General features: G+C 22.1%; 7 protein-coding genes across 7 annotated transcripts; 2 read left to right on the plus strand and 5 right to left on the minus strand.

Annotated features, from left to right (window-relative positions):
• Positions 1-4,434: 4,434 nt before the first annotated feature.
• MKS88_004757 (liver stage associated protein 1) lies at positions 4,435-4,764 on the plus strand (the record flags this gene model as incomplete). Its single annotated transcript, XM_067217960.1, has 1 exon — positions 4,435-4,764. One exon carries the CDS (start codon positions 4,435-4,437, stop codon positions 4,762-4,764), a length of 330 nt encoding a protein of 109 aa, XP_067071140.1.
• Positions 4,765-6,978: 2,214 nt separating this feature from the next.
• MKS88_004758 (uncharacterized protein) lies at positions 6,979-7,991 on the minus strand (the record flags this gene model as incomplete). Its single annotated transcript, XM_067217961.1, has 2 exons — positions 6,979-7,823; positions 7,973-7,991. The coding sequence occupies 2 exons, from the start codon at positions 7,989-7,991 to the stop codon at positions 6,979-6,981; spliced, it is 864 nt and encodes a 287-aa protein (XP_067071141.1).
• Positions 7,992-10,387: 2,396 nt separating this feature from the next.
• Positions 10,388-11,893, plus strand: MKS88_004759 (GPN-loop GTPase; the record flags this gene model as incomplete). The annotated part of the gene is made up of 1 exon (XM_067217962.1): positions 10,388-11,893. The coding sequence occupies one exon, from the start codon at positions 10,388-10,390 to the stop codon at positions 11,891-11,893; it is 1,506 nt and encodes a 501-aa protein (XP_067071142.1).
• Positions 11,894-14,126: 2,233 nt separating this feature from the next.
• MKS88_004760 (NIMA related kinase 3) lies at positions 14,127-15,017 on the minus strand (the record flags this gene model as incomplete). The annotated part of the gene is made up of 1 exon (XM_067217963.1): positions 14,127-15,017. One exon carries the CDS (start codon positions 15,015-15,017, stop codon positions 14,127-14,129), a length of 891 nt encoding a protein of 296 aa, XP_067071143.1.
• A 1,826-nt stretch (positions 15,018-16,843) lies between these two features.
• MKS88_004761 (uncharacterized protein) lies at positions 16,844-17,416 on the minus strand (the record flags this gene model as incomplete). The annotated part of the gene is made up of 1 exon (XM_067217964.1): positions 16,844-17,416. One exon carries the CDS (start codon positions 17,414-17,416, stop codon positions 16,844-16,846), a length of 573 nt encoding a protein of 190 aa, XP_067071144.1.
• Positions 17,417-19,253: 1,837 nt separating this feature from the next.
• MKS88_004762 (cytochrome c oxidase assembly protein COX19) lies at positions 19,254-19,871 on the minus strand (the record flags this gene model as incomplete). The annotated part of the gene is made up of 1 exon (XM_067217965.1): positions 19,254-19,871. One exon carries the CDS (start codon positions 19,869-19,871, stop codon positions 19,254-19,256), a length of 618 nt encoding a protein of 205 aa, XP_067071145.1.
• A 1,279-nt stretch (positions 19,872-21,150) lies between these two features.
• MKS88_004763 (uncharacterized protein) lies at positions 21,151-22,276 on the minus strand (the record flags this gene model as incomplete). The annotated part of the gene is made up of 2 exons (XM_067217967.1): positions 21,151-21,753; positions 22,238-22,276. 2 exons carry the CDS (start codon positions 22,274-22,276, stop codon positions 21,151-21,153), a joined length of 642 nt encoding a protein of 213 aa, XP_067071146.1.
• Between the last annotated feature and the right edge of the window lie 232 nt (positions 22,277-22,508).

The raw sequence follows: 22,508 nt of genomic DNA on the forward strand, positions 1-22,508 counted from the left end.
GAAAGAAAACATATTTATAGCATAACAGCTATTCTTACAATAAAAATAAAATATATATTATTTTATAATAATTAGGGAATACTAAGATATTTTTTAAAAAAATTAATTATTGCCCCTTAGGAATTATATTTTTGTAAAATATATTTAATAAATAAATAAAAATTAAGGATAATACCAATGAATCTTTTTAGACATCTAATGTTTATAAAATAAACAATATAAACTTGAATTCTTAAATGAAGGAAATTTATACCATATCTAATAATAAATTCTTATTGCAATTATAATAATTATGATAAAAAAGACAACAATATATCGTCTTTAGATAAAAAAGTTTATTTTGTATTTAATAATCATATATATGACTTATGGTGCCTTTATTTTTTATTAAATAAACTAAAATCTTTTCAAATCAACCAATTTTGTGTATATACAAGCTATTTATAATTTTTGATCTAACATATAAGTATTAAAAATAATAAATTTATTTAACATTAGTTCTAATATTATTGTATGCACCAGAAAAATCGAAAAGGGAAATGAATTTACATCACAATGTGGTATTTTTTTTAATATCTCAAATATTTTTTTATCCTTTTTTCGCAATATATAAGTATTGCAAGTATGATATAGTGATGAACGAAATAAAGTAAATAATGAAAAATGAAAAAATAAATTATTAATGCTAATCAGATAAAAGTTCCTTATATTTTTCCTAACATTTACAACTGCAAATATAAATTTTAATTTTTTCAAAGTAAATAACGTATGAAGCGCATAAATTAACCTTCAGATGATAATACAATTAACAGTTGTTTTTACACTATTTAGTCATGCCTTCGAAGTATTTATATTAAATACATACAATATATATATATACAAATTTAGTTGTTCATTAAGGATGTTTTAATGAACAGTCTTATATGAGCTTAATATACATACAACCACTTCAATAAAATATAAATGCTTATTTGGACTATTATATTTCTACATTTATATTTTCATAAAGTGCAAAGATGTAAAAATCTTAAAAATCAAAGATTTATTTGCATATAAATAACCTATAAAATCCATTTAATAAACGATAATTGTTTCTACTGATAAAAATATATATATTGCACATATTTCTTAATTATTGTATATATTGTCCCAATACAGATTCTCAAATAAAAGCTAAGTGGCAATTTCATATTTTTGCGTATATGGCTTCCTATGTAAAAATTTATTCCTTGAAAATAGGATATATATGCAAAAGTTAATATATATATATGTATGTACATGTATATTATAAACACAGAACACTTCGACGATTGCTTTGAACATTAATAATTAATGAAATTGCAAATCGCTCATTTAGATTATTTCCAATATATTTCAAAGCTTAGGAATAGTAAATAAAATACTTATTCATCCTCAAACTACTAATGGAACGGGTGCGCCATTTATACGAGTGATCCATGGGGAGGGTAAGCAAAAAATGGTGTCGTATAAAGGGAAAGAAAATGGTTAGTCAAGAATAAAAGGGCTAAAGATTTAATAAATTGAGGTATATAAGGAAAGATTAAGAAAATAACTAAATAAAAGCATGCATATAAAAACATATAGAAAAAATTAAAAACAAAATGTACAAAATTCTTTTCTAAATAAAAAAAAAAATTGAAAAAGCCATATCGTTCCTTCATATTATACTCTCTTGATATATTCTATTAAAATAAACTTATTTATTAATTATAATAGGGAACGGTATGTCATTTATAATTATTTATACCTATGTAAAATTTTCCATTAAAGTGAATTCACATGCAAGTTTTTATATTTTATTAAAATAAAATTTTTGAACATATTGTTCTCAAAACGAAAATTTAAATAATACAGAATTTTAAATGTACAACTCCTTATTTAAATATGTACATATTATTTTATTCAAGGTTTACCAATGAAATGGTAATAAATATTTCATTTTTGTATTAACTTTTATTATAGAGGAAAGTGCAATGCAGTAAAATATTAAATATATACATATGCTTCCATGTACATATGTACATACATATATAAAGAGAAAAGGAAAACTTAAGAATGTTCATTAAGTATAATATTTTAAACCCAAAAAACAATTATTTCTACCTTCTTTTTAAATGATTTGTTGTTTGCATTCTTAGTTAATTAAAATAAATTCAAGAATGTTTTGTTCTGTTCTGTTCTGTTCTGTTCTGTTTTTTTTTATTTTCCCATTTTTAAACGCCTTTCAATGTTACATTGTTATGTATACAAAATTATATACAAAATAATGCTTTTTATATCGGTAAAATGAACCTTCGAATTTATTCTTTTTCTTTTTGTCAGAAGCTCATAATTAAGTGAAAATTTTTAACAGATTGTTCCGATGGTGTTTTTTTACTTTTTGAAATAAGGAAAAAGTTTTATTTTACAAATTAATGAAATCTTAATAATTATGAAATAACGACCGTTTTAAGGATATTTATAATTAAAGCAGTTCCTTGTATATTTTATTTGCTTTAAAATAATAATTTCTATTTTTGTATATTTGTAGGTTATAAAAAACTCGACAGGAAAAAATATTTCATAATTGTACATAAAATACTTGTATTCTTTCTATATGTTGGTTAAAACTAAAAAGTAAAATAACAGTACATACTAGATATAACAGTCATTTAATTATTTCATATGTCCAATAAAACATTGGTTTTATAAATTATCAATTTTTTTGTATATTCAAATATAGCTGTATAATTTCACTTTATGTTGAATTTAAATAATTGGACAAATGTACGTTAACGCATGTTTTAAAGAGTAATACGCAATGGCAATTGGACTCATTTAATAACTTCTATTTTTTTTTTTTTTTTGAAATCCCCTATAAAATAAATGGAATATTGCTACAATATATGTATATATATATATATATATAATAGTTTTGATGTTAATTGTGTTTATAGCATATTACATAAATAAGTTCTCAAATTTGACAATAGCTTTTTTTAATCAGCAGGTTTCATTATTCAAATTCCATGAATAATTTTTAAAATGGAAAGCGCTTATTTAAAAATAACAAAGTTCTGCGCTATCAAAATAAAAAAAAAAATTGTACGTAGTTTCAAGAAGCTAATTATTATATAGTTATCACACAATGCTTAATCGTATATCTTTATTGGATATAAATTATTATTTAAAAAGTTATATATCTTTTTATTTGGAAAAAATGACACCAATACACATATATTCATTTACAGTGCATATTTTTTGAGAATATTTAATAGTTTAAATACAGTTGTTAAATATTTTAAACATATTTGATATTTTACGTTTTTTGTTTCAATGTCCATTGTCATAATTATTTTTGTAATTGTACTTTTGATTATATCTCATGAATGGCAAAAATAAAATATGCATTTAATGTATACAAACGCACATGAGTAAAAGGAATGAGGATATTCTTTTTTTCAGTATTAGTGTTACATTATAATAAAATTTTATTTCATTCATAATGTGTTTAAGTCATATTTAATGGCAGTACCTCTTAAAATGTAAAAAAATAATAATTAAAAAATTGTTATAATTACTAAATATTTTTTTCTCTTTTTTTTCATTATTTGTTTGTTCCTTGGGTTTCTTTTTTTATGTATTTTTTAACTTTCTTATATTTTGTATATTTTTTTCTTTTTTTTATGTAATTTTCCTTAAGTATTTTTTGTTTTTTGTTTTTTGTTTTTTATTTTTTTTTTTTTTTTTCCTTTTTTTTTTTTTTTCCTTTTTTTTTTTTTTTTTTTTTTTTTTTTTTTTTTTTTTTTTTTCCTTTTTTTTTTTTCCATTTTTTTCCTTTTTTTTTTTTTGGTTTTTCTTTCCTTTTTTTTGGGGTTTTTCTTTTTTTTTTTGGTTTTATTCTATATAAACTCTTTTATCTACGGTTTTTTTTCAATCTTCATGCGATTTTACTGCATTTTTTTTCCCGCTTTTCTTTTGTTCATTTTTGATACGTTATTTTTCCTCTTTTTTCATACGTGTTATTTCTTTTTCCACATAAAACCGATGTTTTTATTAAACTTTTGATTTAAAACTCCAATTAAATGAACGTCTACAATGCCGTAAGTGGACTAAATGGGCTGAGTTTTGTTATGTGGTAAAAATTTTAGCATAAAATTTTTTGTAACCCAAAAAAGTGTATTACCATTATGTAAATGCATGCATAAATTTTAACAAAGATAAAAGAAAAAAAAAGCAAAAAAGCAAAAAAGCAAAAATGAATTTTATTTAATTGTTATTAAAAATTAAAATTAACTTTAAGGTTTTAATTTATAAAGTCGAAAAATAAAAATTTAAAATAAGAAAATATAAATTAATACAATAAAGCATGTTCCCACACGGTAATTATCTGTTGGTTTTTGTATAAATACATAATTATTTACCCACATAAGCATGATGAAAGTTTCAAAAAGATTAAGTTTTTTCATTTTAATTTTATCCATAATTGTGATATTACCTTATACCCTTGTTTATGCTAACATACCAGTTGAACTTTTGGATTATGAAACATTTAAAAAACATGATATCATTAAAGCAAAAGGAAGAAAGGATGAACTAGTTTTATTGTCTCTTGTATGTGTAAGTATTTTATCGGCTCTATGTACACTATGGGGAATTAGATTACACCATCTTCATGATATTAATAAAAAGAAGACCCGTAGAGGAGGTATAAAATCAATGGGGAAATCAAAATTGTCTTTTGAAAGTGAAGATTCTGGATAACCCTTGATAGAATGAATCTAATTTTTATCTTAACCAGTAACAATCCTTTTTTTGTTTGTAGTGTTTTTAATTAAACAATCCATTCATTTTAAGAGTTTTAAACATATTCTAGTGTTATTTTTATTTTACACATACACATATGTATATATATACGCGTACTTTTTTTTTTTTTTTTAATTTTTATTATTTCATAGTACCTTAAACTTTTTTAGAATTTTATTAATAGTTTCCTTTTTTTTATTTTTTATTTGTTTTACTTTTATATGTTAAACACATTTTCAAATCTCAAAAAGAGACAATATATCTAAAAATTTCCAATTAGCTATAAGCGTTATTAATTTACAGTTCATATTAATTTTCGTATTTTTTTAATCGTATACATTTTCTAGTTTATATAACAGATATATTACTAGATGTTTTTAAAGATATATTTGTAGTGCGATATAACGAGTTGATTTAATTTAACCATGTAATTATATATATACATATACATTTATTAATTTATGTATGTATTAATAATTATAGCACGAGTTTAACAAAGCTGAACGTTAACAAAATTTATCATATAATTTTTAAATGAAATATCAAAGTAATATAATATGTAAAGGATTAATCGTAAAATGCGATAACTAGAAACAGTATCAAAACACTTTTTAGAATTAAAGTAAAAACAATTACTTTTTCAATTCATTAACTTACCGTAATTTATGTTGAAAAATAGATACACATAATGATAATTTAAAATGGGAAAATGTTCCAAATGCTAATAATTTTTTTTTCTTTTTTTTTGGAAAAGGGTATGGAAAAATTTTTATCCTACATTCTCGAAGCATAAAAGTGTATTTAGAAAAAAATAGAAATAAGGATAAACAATTATTTTCCTACATTTTAAAAAAGTTAATATAGTTTCATGTAATTGCGGAAAAGGATTTAAAACTTTTTTTCCATTCATAATAACATCCCCTTTTAATAAAAATATAACATATTTACTTTTCGAAATATATTTTATAATCTAGACAAATAAATAGAATGATATCAAATGCAACATAACGGTTAAAAGAAATATAGGAAAAAAAAAAAAAAAAATACTTTTGATTTAAAATATTATGCATTATTAATATCTTTAAATTTTGGTCCAATAAAGTGATGAAATTTGAATTACATTTTAGGATACACACAAAATTCGTACGAACGTTATAAGTCTATAAACATTGGCTTTAAGTTTACGAAAAACATATAAAATTCTGCATAATATTATATTATTTAATGTTGATATAAAATTATAAATCTATTACAATCCTTGTTTAACCTTTTGCAGAACTGCAAAAATATAATAATGCAGTAAATAATACAGAAAAAAAAGGAAATTTCTTTAATTTTTTTAAACGCTCACAATTAATTTTAGTATCCCCTATCAACTATTCAGATGATGCATTCGTCAGAAAAATATACATATGTAAAAAGTAAGTTTTATTTATTCAGATAACACTTTCTATTAAATTACAGAATTAGGTAATCTACGCGTATGCATATATATATATGCATATATATTCTACTAACACCTTGGTTATATTATACTTTTTTAACCTTTTCCTATTTAAACTTTTCCGTCATGGAATATTTGATAAATCTATAAATGAAACGAGGACATTTAATGATTATATTATTATTTAATATTTCTATTTATATAATATATTTTGTAAAAACCGATTAAATGGTTACACCTGATGACCATTGTCCCGAAGGCCATATTTTGTCTAATATCTCAACTTTTTTATAAAAGTACCTTTGGTAAAATTAGGAAGAAGAGTTAATTATTTTATTCTTTTGTTTTTCAAATATCTTGTATCTTTCTTATTATTGTATATCCTTATTCATATTTATTGTACTTTAAATTTTGTGTTTAATACACACATTTTCCTTTTTCTACTATATTTCAACTTTCTTTTGTAAAAATTTGGAAATTATTACACTAAGATTCATTTTTTTTTTTTTTTTTTTCATTATTATATTTTCTTTGTTACTTTGAGATTAATTTCTTTTTCCCCTACCATAAAAAAAAATAATAATAAAATAATTTGGCTTCTTTTCTTTCTGCATTCGTCCATTATCCTATCTCCAAATAAATAAAACTTATTTCGTTTATAGTTTATTTTTTTTTTCTGAAAATTAAGTTTTGCATAATTTTCTTGCTTCATAAAGATAGAATATTTCTTATTGAACTTCATCAGTCATTATATTTTGTACCCATGTTTCAGAAGCTGTATCTGTTTCTGAATCCGTTGATTTATTACTTTCACTGGCATGCCATACATCTGAACACGATGTATCCGAGTTACTATCTTCATCTACTTCTTCAAAATATTCATTAAATGAATATACATCCAGATTACTGTTAGACACTAATGATGGTGTATATATATTTTCATTAGCACTATCTGAAATGGAGGTAGTTTCATCATATTTTGCGGGCTCTTTTTTTTCACTAGGATCATTGACTTTTCTTTCTGATTGTTCCGTTTCAGAATCATTAGATATTAAGTTCGTTGCATGTTTTTCTTCCATTTTTAACTTATATCTAGTTGTGTATGTATGCATAGGTAACCTTTTTTCAAATCTTTTATTTCTTAATTCCTTACATTCATTTGATGAACTTGCACTTCTATAGCTCCTATTTGTTCTATTTACCGTACCTTCATCTTCTTGAAATTCTTTTTTTCCTTTTCTTGCTTTACTTGTCTTTTGAATTATTTTTTGACGTTTTCCTTTAGTTGTTTCTATATAATTCGCTGTCGTTTCTGTAGAGCTCTTAGTTGTTTCCTTTTGTGAATAATCCCCTTTATGTTTTTCATGATATGAACATAATCTACCTATAGATTTGCAACACTGTCGAGTGTTTCTTTCTTCATTCGTTACTTGTTTATTATCACTTGATCCCTTTCTTGATACCTCTTCAATGCCAAATGTAGAAGGGTCAATAATATTTAAATAATTATCTGAAAATAATACACAATTTGATTTAATGAAAGAGTTAAGATATTCATCATTTTCCTCAACTTCTACGTATTAAAAAAAAATAAAATAAAATGTATAACATAATTTATATTGCTAAGAAGTATTTATTAATTTATTTATTTACTGTTATATATTATTTTCAACATTTAATATTTTTACACTTTTTTTTTTTTTTTTTTTTTTTTCTTTTTACGTATTTCTTCGCTAAGCATTTTTCTTTTATATCGTCCTTCAACATTTTTTAATATAGTCCATAATGTAGTAACTGATATATATTCTGTTTTCTCTATATAGATTAAATTGACTAATAAAATATACATTAAATAACTAGAAAAAATCACGGATATGGTTACACGCATTAACGTATTAATTTTCATTTTTAAACTGAACAATAAATAAAATGGAAAAAAACAAAAAAAAGTTAAAATTACTGTTACATTAATTATATTATTGTATCTGTAAATCCTTAAATCAATAATTAATATAATAACTCCTAAATTGCATATTATGTATGCACCCTTTGTAGTTTTATTGCTCTGTTTTTTCTTTGAGCATTTGACATTTCTATCTTTAGGAATATATAAAACTATTTCATTGATTTTAATACTCAAAAAAAATAAAACTTAAAATTTAGCAGTAAAAATAGATTATAAATTATCGAAGTATTTCATGAACCAATCATTTGTTCTATTTATAGTTATTGAGTTATAAGCCTAAGAATGATGAATCTGGAGTATTTGTCTTCATATATTTTTTTAGTTTCACTAAAATGTTTAATGAAACAATTTATGCATGCATATTAATATAAATTACAAAAAAATTATATGCATCTTTAGCATTATTTATTCTTAATATGCACTATCTTTTTTCGTATTTCTTGAAGTTCGATACACGACTACTTTTTATGTAGCCTTATACATTCCTATTTATATCAAATACAAAGTTAATATACATTTGAAAGTATCGAATCCGTTCCAGCGTAATACCAAAAAAAAAAAAAAAATTATATAAAATTTAAAACTATTGATTACTATATACACAACACTTAAACAAAAATCAATATATTGAACCATTAAAGACAAACATTGATTAATCTGAATACGCAATTACGTCCACTAAGAATTTTTATTATTTTTTTTTTTTCAAATTATTATATTTTTATTAAAAATGATAAAATAATGTTTTTCTTATAAAAAAAACAAAAAAAAGAGGCATTCTTCTTACACTTTAGAGTAAATAAAGAAGGTTAATATAATTTACAAAAAAAAAAATTTATTTTTAGTGTGTGGATCTCAAAAGACTAGTTTATATTATACAATAATATATGTGGTTTTTTTCCTATATGAACATAGTGAAAATTTCGTACATTTTTTTTACATGATAAGAACTAAATATAAAAGATTTAGTACAAAATCCTTGAAAATAAAAAAAAAAATTTAGTAAGGTACAAAAATTTTATAATTGTATACAAATAAACTGCTAAGGTATTGAATCATTTCCGTCTTTTCAATGTTTTATTATTGCTTATTTTTTCACAATTCTCGTATATATTATTTATCTTATGTAAAACAACGAAACTAAGCCAGATTTATTCACTTATTTTATTTATATTTACAACCTCGAACCCAAAGCTACACAAAATGTGTAATTATTAAAATTAATTATAAAAGAACATATACCCTTTTTTTTTTTGTTAAACTTACCAAAGAAAAAAAATCTTAAAGCACGTTTATTTTATGTAAACATTCACAAAAAAAAAAGAAATAAAAAAATTTATGCATAATTAAGATGTAAATAACAGGGCAAAAAAACCGTTTCCATAAATTATAAAAAAATATAATAATTATCTTTTTTAATATTCTTATTTTGTAGTCATTCGTTCAAATTATGAATTAACTTGTTCTTCCTAACTATTGATCATATAACAAAAAAATAATTATATGAAAATTAATCTTCACATTCTTTCTCGCTATTTCTCAAATGATAAAAAAATAAAGCTGTGGAATATACAAGCACATTTATTTATTCTTTGTACAAGTTGATATATATTATCATATTAATCTAAAATATATTTTACAAGTGCGAAGGAAAGATCTACAATGAATTTATAAAACAAAATATAGTGACTATTGTGTAAAATACGAAAAAATATTTATTTTTTTTTTATGCTATTCTTTAATATAATGTAAGAAACATTTCAATTTCATCTTCTCATATTTTATTATTAATTTTTTCCCCTGCAGAATAATCATAAAAATGCCATAAAAAAATAAAAAAATTTGCGTTAAAATATAAAATAAGCGCCATTTAATTTTATTAATAAACAACTTCTCAATAAAGTATGAACCTTTTTTCTTTTCTTTTTTTTTTTTGTTGGAGTAAGCACTTGTTTAATGCTAAAAAAAATCGTATATAATTGCTCTTTTTTGTTCTTAGTAACTTCAATTATTTTATTAAATACAAACATAATTATTGAATAATATATGTATTATATACATTTAACATATTTGCTTAATGGAAAATATATAAATGTTTTTAATATATTCCCAATTTGCTAAACTCGTGTTGTAAATACAAATACATTTTTGCAAAATTGCAAATTAAAAAAATGGAAAAAAGGAACGACATTATTCAAGAAAGCAGTGAGAAAAAAACAGCAATTAAAATTGATAATTATAAAATAAATAAAAATGGAAAATGCGCAGATATTTTAAAAGATAGAAAAAGTGATAATATACCAAGTAAAGATATTTTAATAGAAGAAAACCTTAAACATTTTGAAATAAATGAAGAAAAAGAAGATAATTGCGGAGATAATATTCAAAAAAGGGAATGTATAAATATTAGTACTGCATATACCTATAATGAAGTTAGTTCAAATGAAAATATAGGTACATATGACGAAAAAAAAGATAATAATTTAAATGAAAATGAAAGAAAAATGAAGAATTTTGAAGGTAGAGAAATGGAAGTGGACCTTTTAAATGGAAAGAAAAGTGAAATAGATAAATTAAATCAAAATGAGGTAAACGAAGAGAAGGAAAATGAGGTAAACAAATTGAAGGAGATTGAGATGAACCAAATGAAGCAAGATGAAATTAATCAAATGAAGCAAGATGAAATGAACCAAATGAAGCAAGATGAGGTAAACCAGATGAAGCAAAACAAAAATGGAACTGAGGATTTAAACAAAAACGAGAACTTGAAGGACTATTATAAAAATATGCCAACTGTTATAATTGTAATCGGCATGGCAGGTAGTGGAAAAACTACTTATGTTGGATCGTTGTATAACTATTTAAAAGTAGAAAGAAAAAAAAAAGTGTATACAATGAATTTAGATCCCGCAGTCAAATATGTGCAATACCCAATAAACATAGATATAAGAGACAGCATAAAATATCATGAAGTGATGAAGGAATATAAACTAGGACCTAATGGTGCTATAATGACATGTTTAAATTTATTTGCTACTAGATTTGACAAAGTTATTGAAATATTAGAAAAAAGAAAACATAAATTACACTATATAATTGTTGATACACCAGGACAAATCGAAGTATTTAATTGGTCAGCTAGCGGTAATATTATTTTAGAAACATTATCAGTTAGTTTCCCGGTTGTTATTAATTATATTATTGATACCGTCAGATGTGAAAGGCCAATTACTTTTATGTCAAACATGCTTTATGCATGTAGTGTTTTATACAAATCAAGATTACCCTTTTTAGCTTGCTTTAATAAAATTGATATCATCAAACATGATAAATGCATTGAATGGATGAAAAATTACGATAGTTTTAATGAAGATGTTTTAAATGATGAAAGCTATATGGCTAGCTTTAGTAGATCATGCGCTTTAATGATTAATGAATTTTACGAAGGAATAAAGACTACAGGTATATCCTCAAAAACAAATGAAGGATTCAATAGTATTTTAAAAAATTTAGAATATCTGAAAGAAGAGTATATTAACGAGTACGTATCTTCCATTGAAAAACAAATGAAAAAAGTAAAAAAGAAAAAGGAAAAGAATGTTAAATTGAAAATGGAATCTTTATTATTTGAGAAGCAAAAGGATTTAACTGTTTCAAAAAACAAAAGTACATATTAAAAAAAAAAAAAAAAAGAGACATGTGTTTTATTGTAGTCATGTATCCTTTTTCCTCGCTGAAGATATTCATCTTCCATTACAGAAAAATTTCGTTAAAAAGGAATTACAATTTTTGCGCAAAACTCCTTTTTATATGTCAAACAATGGTAATAAAGGAAGTAGAAGTATAGGGGGTATATATATACATATATATTTTTTTGTAATAGTAGTAATACTTTTTTTTTTTTTTTTTATTTCAATAAGACACAGTTTGACAGGAAATTTTTAAACTGGTAAAATGTAACCTGCGTAATTCATTAATAAAATTAAAAAAGTAATTTATTTGTTTAATTATATTATTCTGTATATCTATCAGAAGAAAAAACATAATTTGTATCTTAATAATTTTTTATATAGCATATGTTATTATTAATTTTGAATTCACATTAATACCCTTTTTATTTCACACATGCGTATGTATTAATTTAGTGTAACTCTCAAAACTTTTTCGTATACGCTTTAAATTTTTTAATAAAAAATATGTAATAATATACCTTTTTAAATTATTTCTGCAAATCTAGTAATACTAATGAAATGCATTTTTTTTTACTCGTTATCATAACATAAAATGATATTTTTGTCCTTTTAAAAAATTAATAAATACATTAATTTATTCTTTACAAATTTATATTCAAATTAAATATCGAAAACGATTATTATTTAACTTTTTCTTTCTTTTTTTTGTTGAATTGTAATTGGAAAAACTTTTTTTTTAAACTTTTCGAGTAATTCCTCGGTTGTGAATGTGGTGAAAAAAAAAAAAAAAAAAAAATTGAAAAAAAATAAAAAAACTAAAAGAAAAAATCACAAAAACAGTTATGCATACTTATAGTAAATTTGAATGTGCATTCATCACATTATTATTATAAATATAAATCTTGAAAAAGGGGGAATAATATTCACATTTGTGAATGTTTACTATAGCAGAAGGAACATTTACTTCATTTAATAAACGTTAACTAGAACTATTAATTAGAAGAATAGATTAGGCATGCGCTATTCTATGTTCTGTTTGTTTCCTTTGTTTTTTATGTTTTATTTTTTTTATTTTGTTTTTTTTATTTTGTTCTTTCTATTTTGTATTTTCTAGTTTGTTTTTCTTATTTTATTTTGTTTGTTTTATTTTATTTTTTTTTTTCCTATTTAGTTCTCTCCTCTTTTATTTCTTTATTTTCCTCTTTTATGCTTTTCATTTTTTCTGATATTTTTAGTTCTATTCTGTTACAGCCATTTTCAATCTAAATAATAAATGAGTTTTTTTTTGTTTCACATACTTCATTCATAAATATATTTATTCTTTTTTTATCATTTTATTGTAGTCATATCTTTACGCATTTTGTTTTTTCATCTTATTCTTACTTTAACCTAATTAATTGTGATATTAATCTCTTTCAATTTCTGCATTTTCTTAAATCGTTAATTTAGGTATTATTAGTTCTAAATTCTTTGAATGCTACTACTATTACTTTATCTCATCCTATTTGTTCAATAATATCAGTTTCATTCAGTTTTACTACACCTTTAATTTTTACTTCTTTTTTTTTTTATTTTTCCCATTTATCACCATTCTAATTATGTAAGATGGACGAATTAGAATTAAAGAATATCCTAAGTTATAAGAGTATATTTTACCTGTGTTTAATAAATTTACTCCTTTTTATTTTTATAAAATTAAACTACATATTTATCTTTTTAGACAGAAATTAATTCAAATTAAAGTGATAATTTTAAAAACCCTTCTTCCCTTTATGTGCCTATAAAAAATTTGTGCAGATATGTAACAAATTTATATGTCCACCTTGAAGCCAAAATTATAAACATTGCTGTATGTTTTAAAGTATTTTATAGTCTCTCCTTTATGTAAAAATTGGTTTTCAACAAATAACTTTAAATCCATATCAATAATTCTTCAAACGTAGTCATAGTCGTTTGTAATAATATACCAATGTACAAAGATATATATATATATATATATAATATATATATATATATATATATATATTATATATATTATATATATATATATGTATATATTTATATATATATATATATATGTATATATGCATGTGTATACATTTTTATGTGTCAAAGTTTCCTAGAAAGTTAGTGTTTCTCTAATATCATTATGCTACAATGTTATACGATTATAATGTTTGCTCCTTTATTGATATTTATTCCTTTTCACGGATTTTAATTATACGGTAATACATGGCATCATATTTGAAAATTCCAAATTTGTATTTTCTCTTCTGCTTATATTATATCTAGTAATAACTTCCAGCCGTTCTAAAGTGTTTAACGATAATAAATTAGAAATTATATTAACTAACTTCGCGGAGTAAACTGATGAAATATTGTTGGTAATATAATTTTTATAATTCTTATCTTCAAAAAGTAAAATCATATCATTCATATTATTAGCAGCAAAGGGAGAAGACAATGTAGCTAATTCATATAATATACAACCAACTTGAAATAAATCACTTAATTTATTAGTTTTTTTTAATTTTATAGATTCATAACTTAAAAAATTTAATGTTCCCAAGTTATTATTTGATCCTTTTTGTGATATACCAAAATCTCCTATCTTAATTTCATTATCTTTGATAAATATATTAGTACTCTTTAAATCACCGTGTATTATTCCATTTTTATGAATTGAACTTAACCCATTTAAAATTTGATTGAAAATATTAAATATTTCCCTTTCTGTGTATATTTCATTGTTCATTTTCCTTCTTAAAATATCTGAATGTAAATCACCTTGGCTACAAAATTCGATTATGAAAGATAAAGAATCGTTTTCTTTAATAAAATCGATAATCTTAACAACATTTTCACAATTTTCCAATTTCTTCATTATATATAGCTCATTCATATATTTCTTTAAATCATTTTCACTTATTCCATATATGTCATAAACCTTTGAAATAAATGATTCTCCTGTATCCTGTGATTTTATTAAATGTATTTCACTATTTGATGTCAAGATATCTAAAACTGTCTCGAATTTGTATCCATAATTCATATATACTTTGTGTTTCTCATCTGTGCTACTAATGGATGGCAATAACAAAGGTAGCATTCTAAAATAAATAGCAGAAAAAACGTGGCAAAAAAAAAAATAAAAAAAGAGAAAAAGGAAAAAACAACAAAAAGGAAAAAAAACACAAAGAAACAGAAAAAATAAAATAAAAAACAAGACAAAAAAAAAAAAAAAAAAAAAAAAAAAAAAAAAAAAAAAAAAAAAAAAAAAAAAAAAAAAAAAAAAAAAAAAAAAAAAAAAAAAAAAAAAAAAAAAAAAAAAAAAAAAAAAAAAAAAAATACAAAAAAAAAGTAAAAATATAAAGGTTTAGCAAAAACAAAGTATTTTAAATATTCTGTCCCTGAACTAATAAACTGGATATTCAAAGAGGGGAAAAAAAAAGGATTGACTGATAATTCAGCCAAAATTAATATAACTAACTTATAACACTTCTAAAAGTGTTTATAATATTATATTAATATTGAAACAAAAACAAATTATAAGGAAGGATTATTTAATAATTTTTAACAATAAATAAAGTTATTATCTTTTAATTTAATTTAAAATGAAATTAAAAAAAAAAATATAAAAAAAATTAAGAGGTAATAATAAACGAACCCAGTGAAGATAAAAATGTAAAGAGCATAGTGATCATAAAAATGCAAAAAATAAAAAAAAGGTATAAAATTATGAAAAAATAATAATATGCACTATGAGAATACATTAATCGTCATGCACAAATTCATGTCTTATGTAGTGTATAATTTAATAACTTATTTCCAATTAATAAGGTATCACTAATTTTATTTATTATTTTTTATTTCTCGCTCATTTATTGCACTTCTGTCTTTGAAAGGAATAAGAGAATAGTAATTAGACTGAATTAATGCGTAATTATACATTTATATCTTTTAATACGGTAAAAGTAAATTGTTTGTAGACACTTAAATTTTAATTTGTCCGCAATTATACTTTATTAGGTAAATGGTAAAAATATTACCATTCTCAAATAGAAAATTATTTATCTTTTATATTTTTCTTAAACAGTACTTTGTACTTGAATCTTATAATATATAGTAATGATTCTATAACGAATCTAAGAATATATATATCATTTTCATGAAATTTTTATATAAAATTTATCAATTAAAGAGTTTACGTTTTTAATTACATAACAGTGAAAAAAAAGAAAATACTAATATACTAAAAAATATTGCTAACAAGTGAATATTCAAAAATGATAAAAAAAAAAAATAATAATAATACATAAATATATTAATTAATAAATAAAGTAAAACTTTTCTATAAAAATTCACCTTTTATAATTTTGAAAAAGTTTAACTTAAACTACTTCGGAAAAATGTCAAACATTGAAATATCCCGAAAAAATGAAATAAATTAAGAACATAGAAGTTAAAAAGCTTAGAAATTGCAATTTAAATTAATTCCATTATTTATACTTAAAATTAAAATTCCTTTGGAGTTCTATAGAGTTGCCTATAGTATTACACAAATGCTCACACGTTTCCCTGTATTAACTAAATATTACATTAAATCATTGTTTCCTTTTTTTCTTCCGTTCTACTTTCTTTTTTTTTTTATATGACCGCAATACTCAAAAATTAACATCGTTAAATAAGTACTTATTATATAAATTTATTCTTGTTAATTATTTTTAGTGGGTTTTTCCTTTTTTTTTTCTTTTTCATACTATGTGTTTTCCTTCTCTGTATTAGATAGGATAATGCTTCTTTATCTTTGTTTTTGTTAGCTGGTAATGTATTTCCGCTAAGAATGCTATTCTTTTTCTGAATAAAATAGATTAGTTCTTGTTCTTTCTTTAGTTCCTTATCTCATTATTCCTCCTTAAATTTTATTTTGTTCTCTTAATGGTTCCTTTCCTTCGCACTTTCCATTTTTATAAGTTTCAGACTATTTTGTTCACTAAAAGAATATGCCATTTTATTCATATTAAATGAATGTTTTTCATTTTCCTTCTCCTTTGGAAGAGATTTCATTAAATTGGTAAACCTTTGAGCATGATATATGGCAAAAATGTTAAACAATGTTGAAAGAATGCAAAAAGAAATAATTAAAAAAGAAAGGGAATAAAAAAAATCACTATTAGGTATATATTTTTCCCAATATTCCATGTTCCACGTTGATATTCTAAATATATTGTAAAAATTAGAAAAAGTAATCAAAAAATTTAACATTATATCAATGTAAACTGTTCCTATATATATTTGAGCATGAACGACGGACGGCTTATTTGAGACTATTCCAAAATATCCAAAAAACATAAAGAGTAAAGACAGTAAGGTAAAGCAGCTAAATGCTAATATATCAAGTACTATTAATACTATTTTTATAAAATTACAAAATAAAGATATCATGTAATACAGTACAGCTCTTTTTCTAGTATCACTATACATAGCTCCATTCTGAATAGAATGCATTCTTCCTTTCTATATATGTAAAAACAAAAAAATAAAAAAATTAGAGTTAAAAACAATAATAAATAAAGAAATAAGAAAATTATTTATTATTATTAAAATTCATATAGCATTAAAAAAAAAATATATATATATATATATATATATTTGTGTAACTACTACTGTTAGAAACGCTCAAAGGATTGTATTTCATTTAAAAAGATACAAAAAAAAAAATTAAATAGAATAAAATACAAATAAACATATGAAAAAATAAAAATGGAAAAATATAACTCATCTATGGATTAATAATAGGAATAAAAGTAATAGGTAAAAATTTAATAAAAATTAATTATACAAATGCCCATATGTAAAAATTTGTTTCTCAGTGCAACGTTCTCTATGGTTCATATTATAAAACAGAATAAAACCATGAAGTTATATAATATTCCTACAAAAATATGTTACTACTTGTGATTTCTTAACATTACATATTACTTAACCCGGATTATAAATTTTTTTTCATAATAAAATCATTAAAATGTTCATGTAATTAGTACAATTAACTTAATCCATTAGTATTTTCACACATTATATACATATTGCTCTTCTTAAAAACTTTTACAAAACAATAATTGTATATTTTCGAATACTTTTTAATACGTGTTTTTCAAGATATTTTCATTAAACAACGGCTATTTCGTAATATCGTCATAGATATATGTCGGTTAAAAAACAAAAAAACAGAAAAAAAAATTTACATACAAGAAGAAAATGAAAAACATTCTTAAACGTTATACTTTCATAAAGGCTGATTTTTTTTTATGATTAAAAGGGCTATTTAATAGCTTGTAGTAAAATATTTTTTTTTTTTTTTTTTTTTTTTAACTAGCCACAAACTATATCTTGTCTGCACATTTTTCATAACCCCATAAATAAGCTATCTCTTAATTTTTGCTCATCTCATTTTAAAATTTTAAATAATCCTACTTCTTTATTTTAAAAGGAGAAAACGAAAAATAAAGAATTTGTATTCCTACAATATGTTATTTAATTTTTTGAAAAAAGAAGTTTTCCCCTTATATCAAATATATAATAATTATTAAATGGAAAAATATAAAAGAATATATATTTTTTCTTGTTTTCACTCTTTGTATACTTCAATATATCAAATTTGATAAAAACCATTTTATATATGTTTAATAATGCATTTCTGCGTATTGCAATAACTTTACAATTACTTCTTCTTTAATATTTCTGAATCCCAAGAACACTATAATTGCGCATCATAGTTTGCAATTTCTGCTAACATAGAAAAGAAAGGTGACAAAAAAATATCTTTAGACCCCTCAGATAGGTACGTTCCAGCAACATAATACCCATTTATATATATATATTATATATATATATAATATATATATAATATATAATATATATATATATGTGTGGGTGCCTATTTATTCAAATAAAAACTCCGTTATTGTTCAACTTTTGTGCTGTGACTTATGCAATGCCCCCCTTTTACCCAATACATAAAAACAAAACTCACAACGCCTATAAATAGCATTACATACATTTCCTAAATTCTCTAATATAAATAAATTATTTCTGTTGAATGGTATTCCTCGAAACATATTTTTTATATTTTTTAAAAAACCTGTAATAAAAAACCTTTTTATATCAATATAAAAAGAATGAACACTCCAAACTATGCATCGGTGTCTCATTTATTATACTATAAATATCTTATTTTATATATAATATATATATATATAATTTTTTTTTTTTTTTTTTTTCTATGACACCAATTCTCATTAATTTTAACAAAACTTTTTATAAATATTACTCTTTTAAATAAATTTTATTTTCGAAAAAGAAGATCTTTTTTTTTTTTTTTATCTAATAAGACTTTTATGTACTCCTTTCCAGCTAAATAACCAATTTCTTCCTTTCGCTTTATTGCTATTTTTTTTTCCTCATTTCTTTCACTCACTTCTGAATTTAAATTTTCTTCAGATATATTTTTATTAATGCTATCTAAAAGCAAAAATTCCACTTCATTCGTTTCCTTTACATCTTCCTCCTTTCTATTATTGTTTTGTTTAAAAATTCCCGTTATATATGTTTCATTTTTATTTATATTATTCTCATTACTCAATTTTTCCTTTGATAAATTTTCCGTTTTTTCATTGTACGTATTATAACTGTATACATCCTTAAAATATTTTAATCTACTTTCATGATTTATTTCATTTTCAGAAAAACCTAAATCATTCAAACTCTGCTTTTCAAGTAAATTTCTGTCCATTCTACATATAAAATATTCTTTAGAATATTCTCTACAACTTATATGGTCATTATTATGTTCTTTTAAGCATTTTAAGTAATTATTTTTTATTGATGTGCATTCACTATTATGATCTAAGAGAAAACTCCCCCTTTCTGGCTTCTTAACAATAATTCTTTTTTTGTCCATCATATTATATTTTTAGAAAATTCATATCATTTTTCGTACTTTATAAGGAACATTTAAGATTTCCCATTATCCTTAGAATATTCTATCCACTTAAAAAATATTATATCTACACTATTTCATTTAACCTTTTTCGATAAAAATACTCGCATACGTAAATGTATATAAATATACACATATAACCAACTAATAAATAGATCCAATTAACTTCTTTAGCAAGCCAACAGTGTTATGTATAATATAAAAAAAAAACATTTCAGCATCATTTGATATATTAAATGCATACTATTTTCTTAAAAGCCTTTTCTTTTCTATAAAATAAATACTAATATGTAATAATAATAATAAAATGCTTAAAAAAAAATTTCACATAATATCTTTATTACGTTAAGTTTTACTGTGAAATTATTTTTTTTATTTTTTATATCTCCACAGAGCAGAAAAATTAAATTGCTTAAAATTGTTTACTATAAACAAAAAAAATAATATAACGAAATAAAGGAATAACCAAAAGAAATCGAAAAATAAAAAAGTAATGAAATTTTTTTTCTTAAATATACATATAAAAAAAAACAAATTTTCGTAACTTTTTTGGTAAATTTTCATGTTAATAAATTTATAGTAGGGGATCCTCAAAACTCTTAAAGACTTGTATATATTGTATATTTGTATGTATACAAGTATTATGCAATTAAATATGGATCTACCTATGTGTGCATATATATGTATACGTTACACTAAATAAAAGTCCTTTTTTATATTTTCATAAAAATATTTTCAAAAATAAGAATCTTTATAAATGCTTATAAATGTGTATATATATTTATCCATATAGTACTTTTAAAAATATGTATTAGAATTATATAAAATAAGAATGGATTACTTGGGAAAAAATAGATGCAAAAATATATATTTGCGAAGCCATAAATAAGAAATATTTCAGAAGCAATTATACAACAGAATTAAAAAAAAAAAATCTTCAAATAAATGGAAATAAATTATAAATCTTTTTCTACAAAAATAAACAAAATAACAATATATTGTTCAAATAGGATGAAAAAAAAATTTCCTAAAAATTTTGATATATTATTTGCCTTTTATTTCGTTCCTTTCTTTTAAAGTGCCGTAAATTTTTAATTTCTTGGTGAAAATATTTGTATAAAATTATTACGTTATATATAAGAAAAATAAAAATCTGAGAAGGAGAAGTTAGAATTGTTCATCTTCTACATTTTTTTAAAAATATGCACAAATTGGGACTTTTTTTTTTTTTTTTCTTTGATATTTATTTAGATAGAACCTCTTTTTTTAATAAATCTTTATTATAATATTTTTCAGATTTACATGATTCTTCTAATAATTTTACAAATCTATAGCTTAGACCTCCAAAATTATTTTTGAATGCATTGTTTTTTTTAAGTACGCAGTACTTATATAATGCTTCATGATGTTTGGTCCCACTAAGAACACCATGCTCTATACAATATTTAATTGCAATAATTGAATTTGGGTTTTCTTCAAGTAAACTTTCGTAGAAAGCCCTTGTACCATCGCCATTTGGTGGGGTAATAATTTTTTGCCCTTCTTTAAAATATTTTCTTGCATCATCGGTATCTTTATCTCTGTCCTCATCTTCATCTTCTTCCACTTCTTCCTCATAGTCTTCGTCCATCTCCTCTTCAAATGATTCTCTTGCGAAATCATTACTTGCACTATTACGTATCTTAATTTGTTTTTTTATCTTACGTTTTTCACCCCTAACTATACTATTTTGTTTTGTTAATTTACCAGTCTTAGATTTACTATTACAACGCTCTTTTTTTTCACATTTCTTTAGATTAATATTTTCTTTATTTTTACTTATCTTTTTTAAGCATTCATCTTTTTTCTACAAAAAAAAAAAAAAAAAGGAATAAATAAAAAGTGAAACAAAATGGTTCATTTCGTAGATGAACATGTCTTCAAATAGTTTATATACACGAACATGGTTGTTGAAAAGATGTATTATACTATTGTTGTCTAATAAATAATTGTATTCAAACGTAAGTATGTTTTAAAAGAGATATTAATTATTTTATCATAAAAATTTTACAATTACAAGAATTGCAGCTATTTTTTACATTGATCGCTTGTACACTATTAGAACATTCATGCACATATATCTAGTTAAAATGAAAGTTATGGGTAAATATATATATATATATATATATCATACGTAAATATACAAAAATTACACTTACATATGTACGTATTTATATATATATATATATATATATATATATGTACAGAAATAAATACATATAACACTTAAGGCTAATACAAGCAGGTGGGAAAATGAAGCATTTTTTTAGTTTTTTTCATGTTATAATTACCTCGTGGGACGAACTGGACGAAGGAAGCACATTTTTCATTATTTCAACAGAGTTATAATAATAAATTACTACTTTTCCTTATTTTTTTTTTTTTTTTGTCCTTAACATTCACTTAATATTTTAATCCTCAATTTTTTTTTTTTCCTTTGAGAATGTTGTTTATGAATTAAAAGACCCAACACACCAATAATTGTATTTTATTTTCTATCAAATCATGGCTGATATTATAAAATATTATATAAAAGAAAAAAAGTTTTAATTTACTTAAATT

This window comes from Plasmodium brasilianum, chromosome 13, assembly GCF_023973825.1.
Source record: "Plasmodium brasilianum strain Bolivian I chromosome 13, whole genome shotgun sequence".
Lineage (NCBI taxonomy): Eukaryota > Apicomplexa > Aconoidasida > Haemosporida > Plasmodiidae > Plasmodium > Plasmodium brasilianum.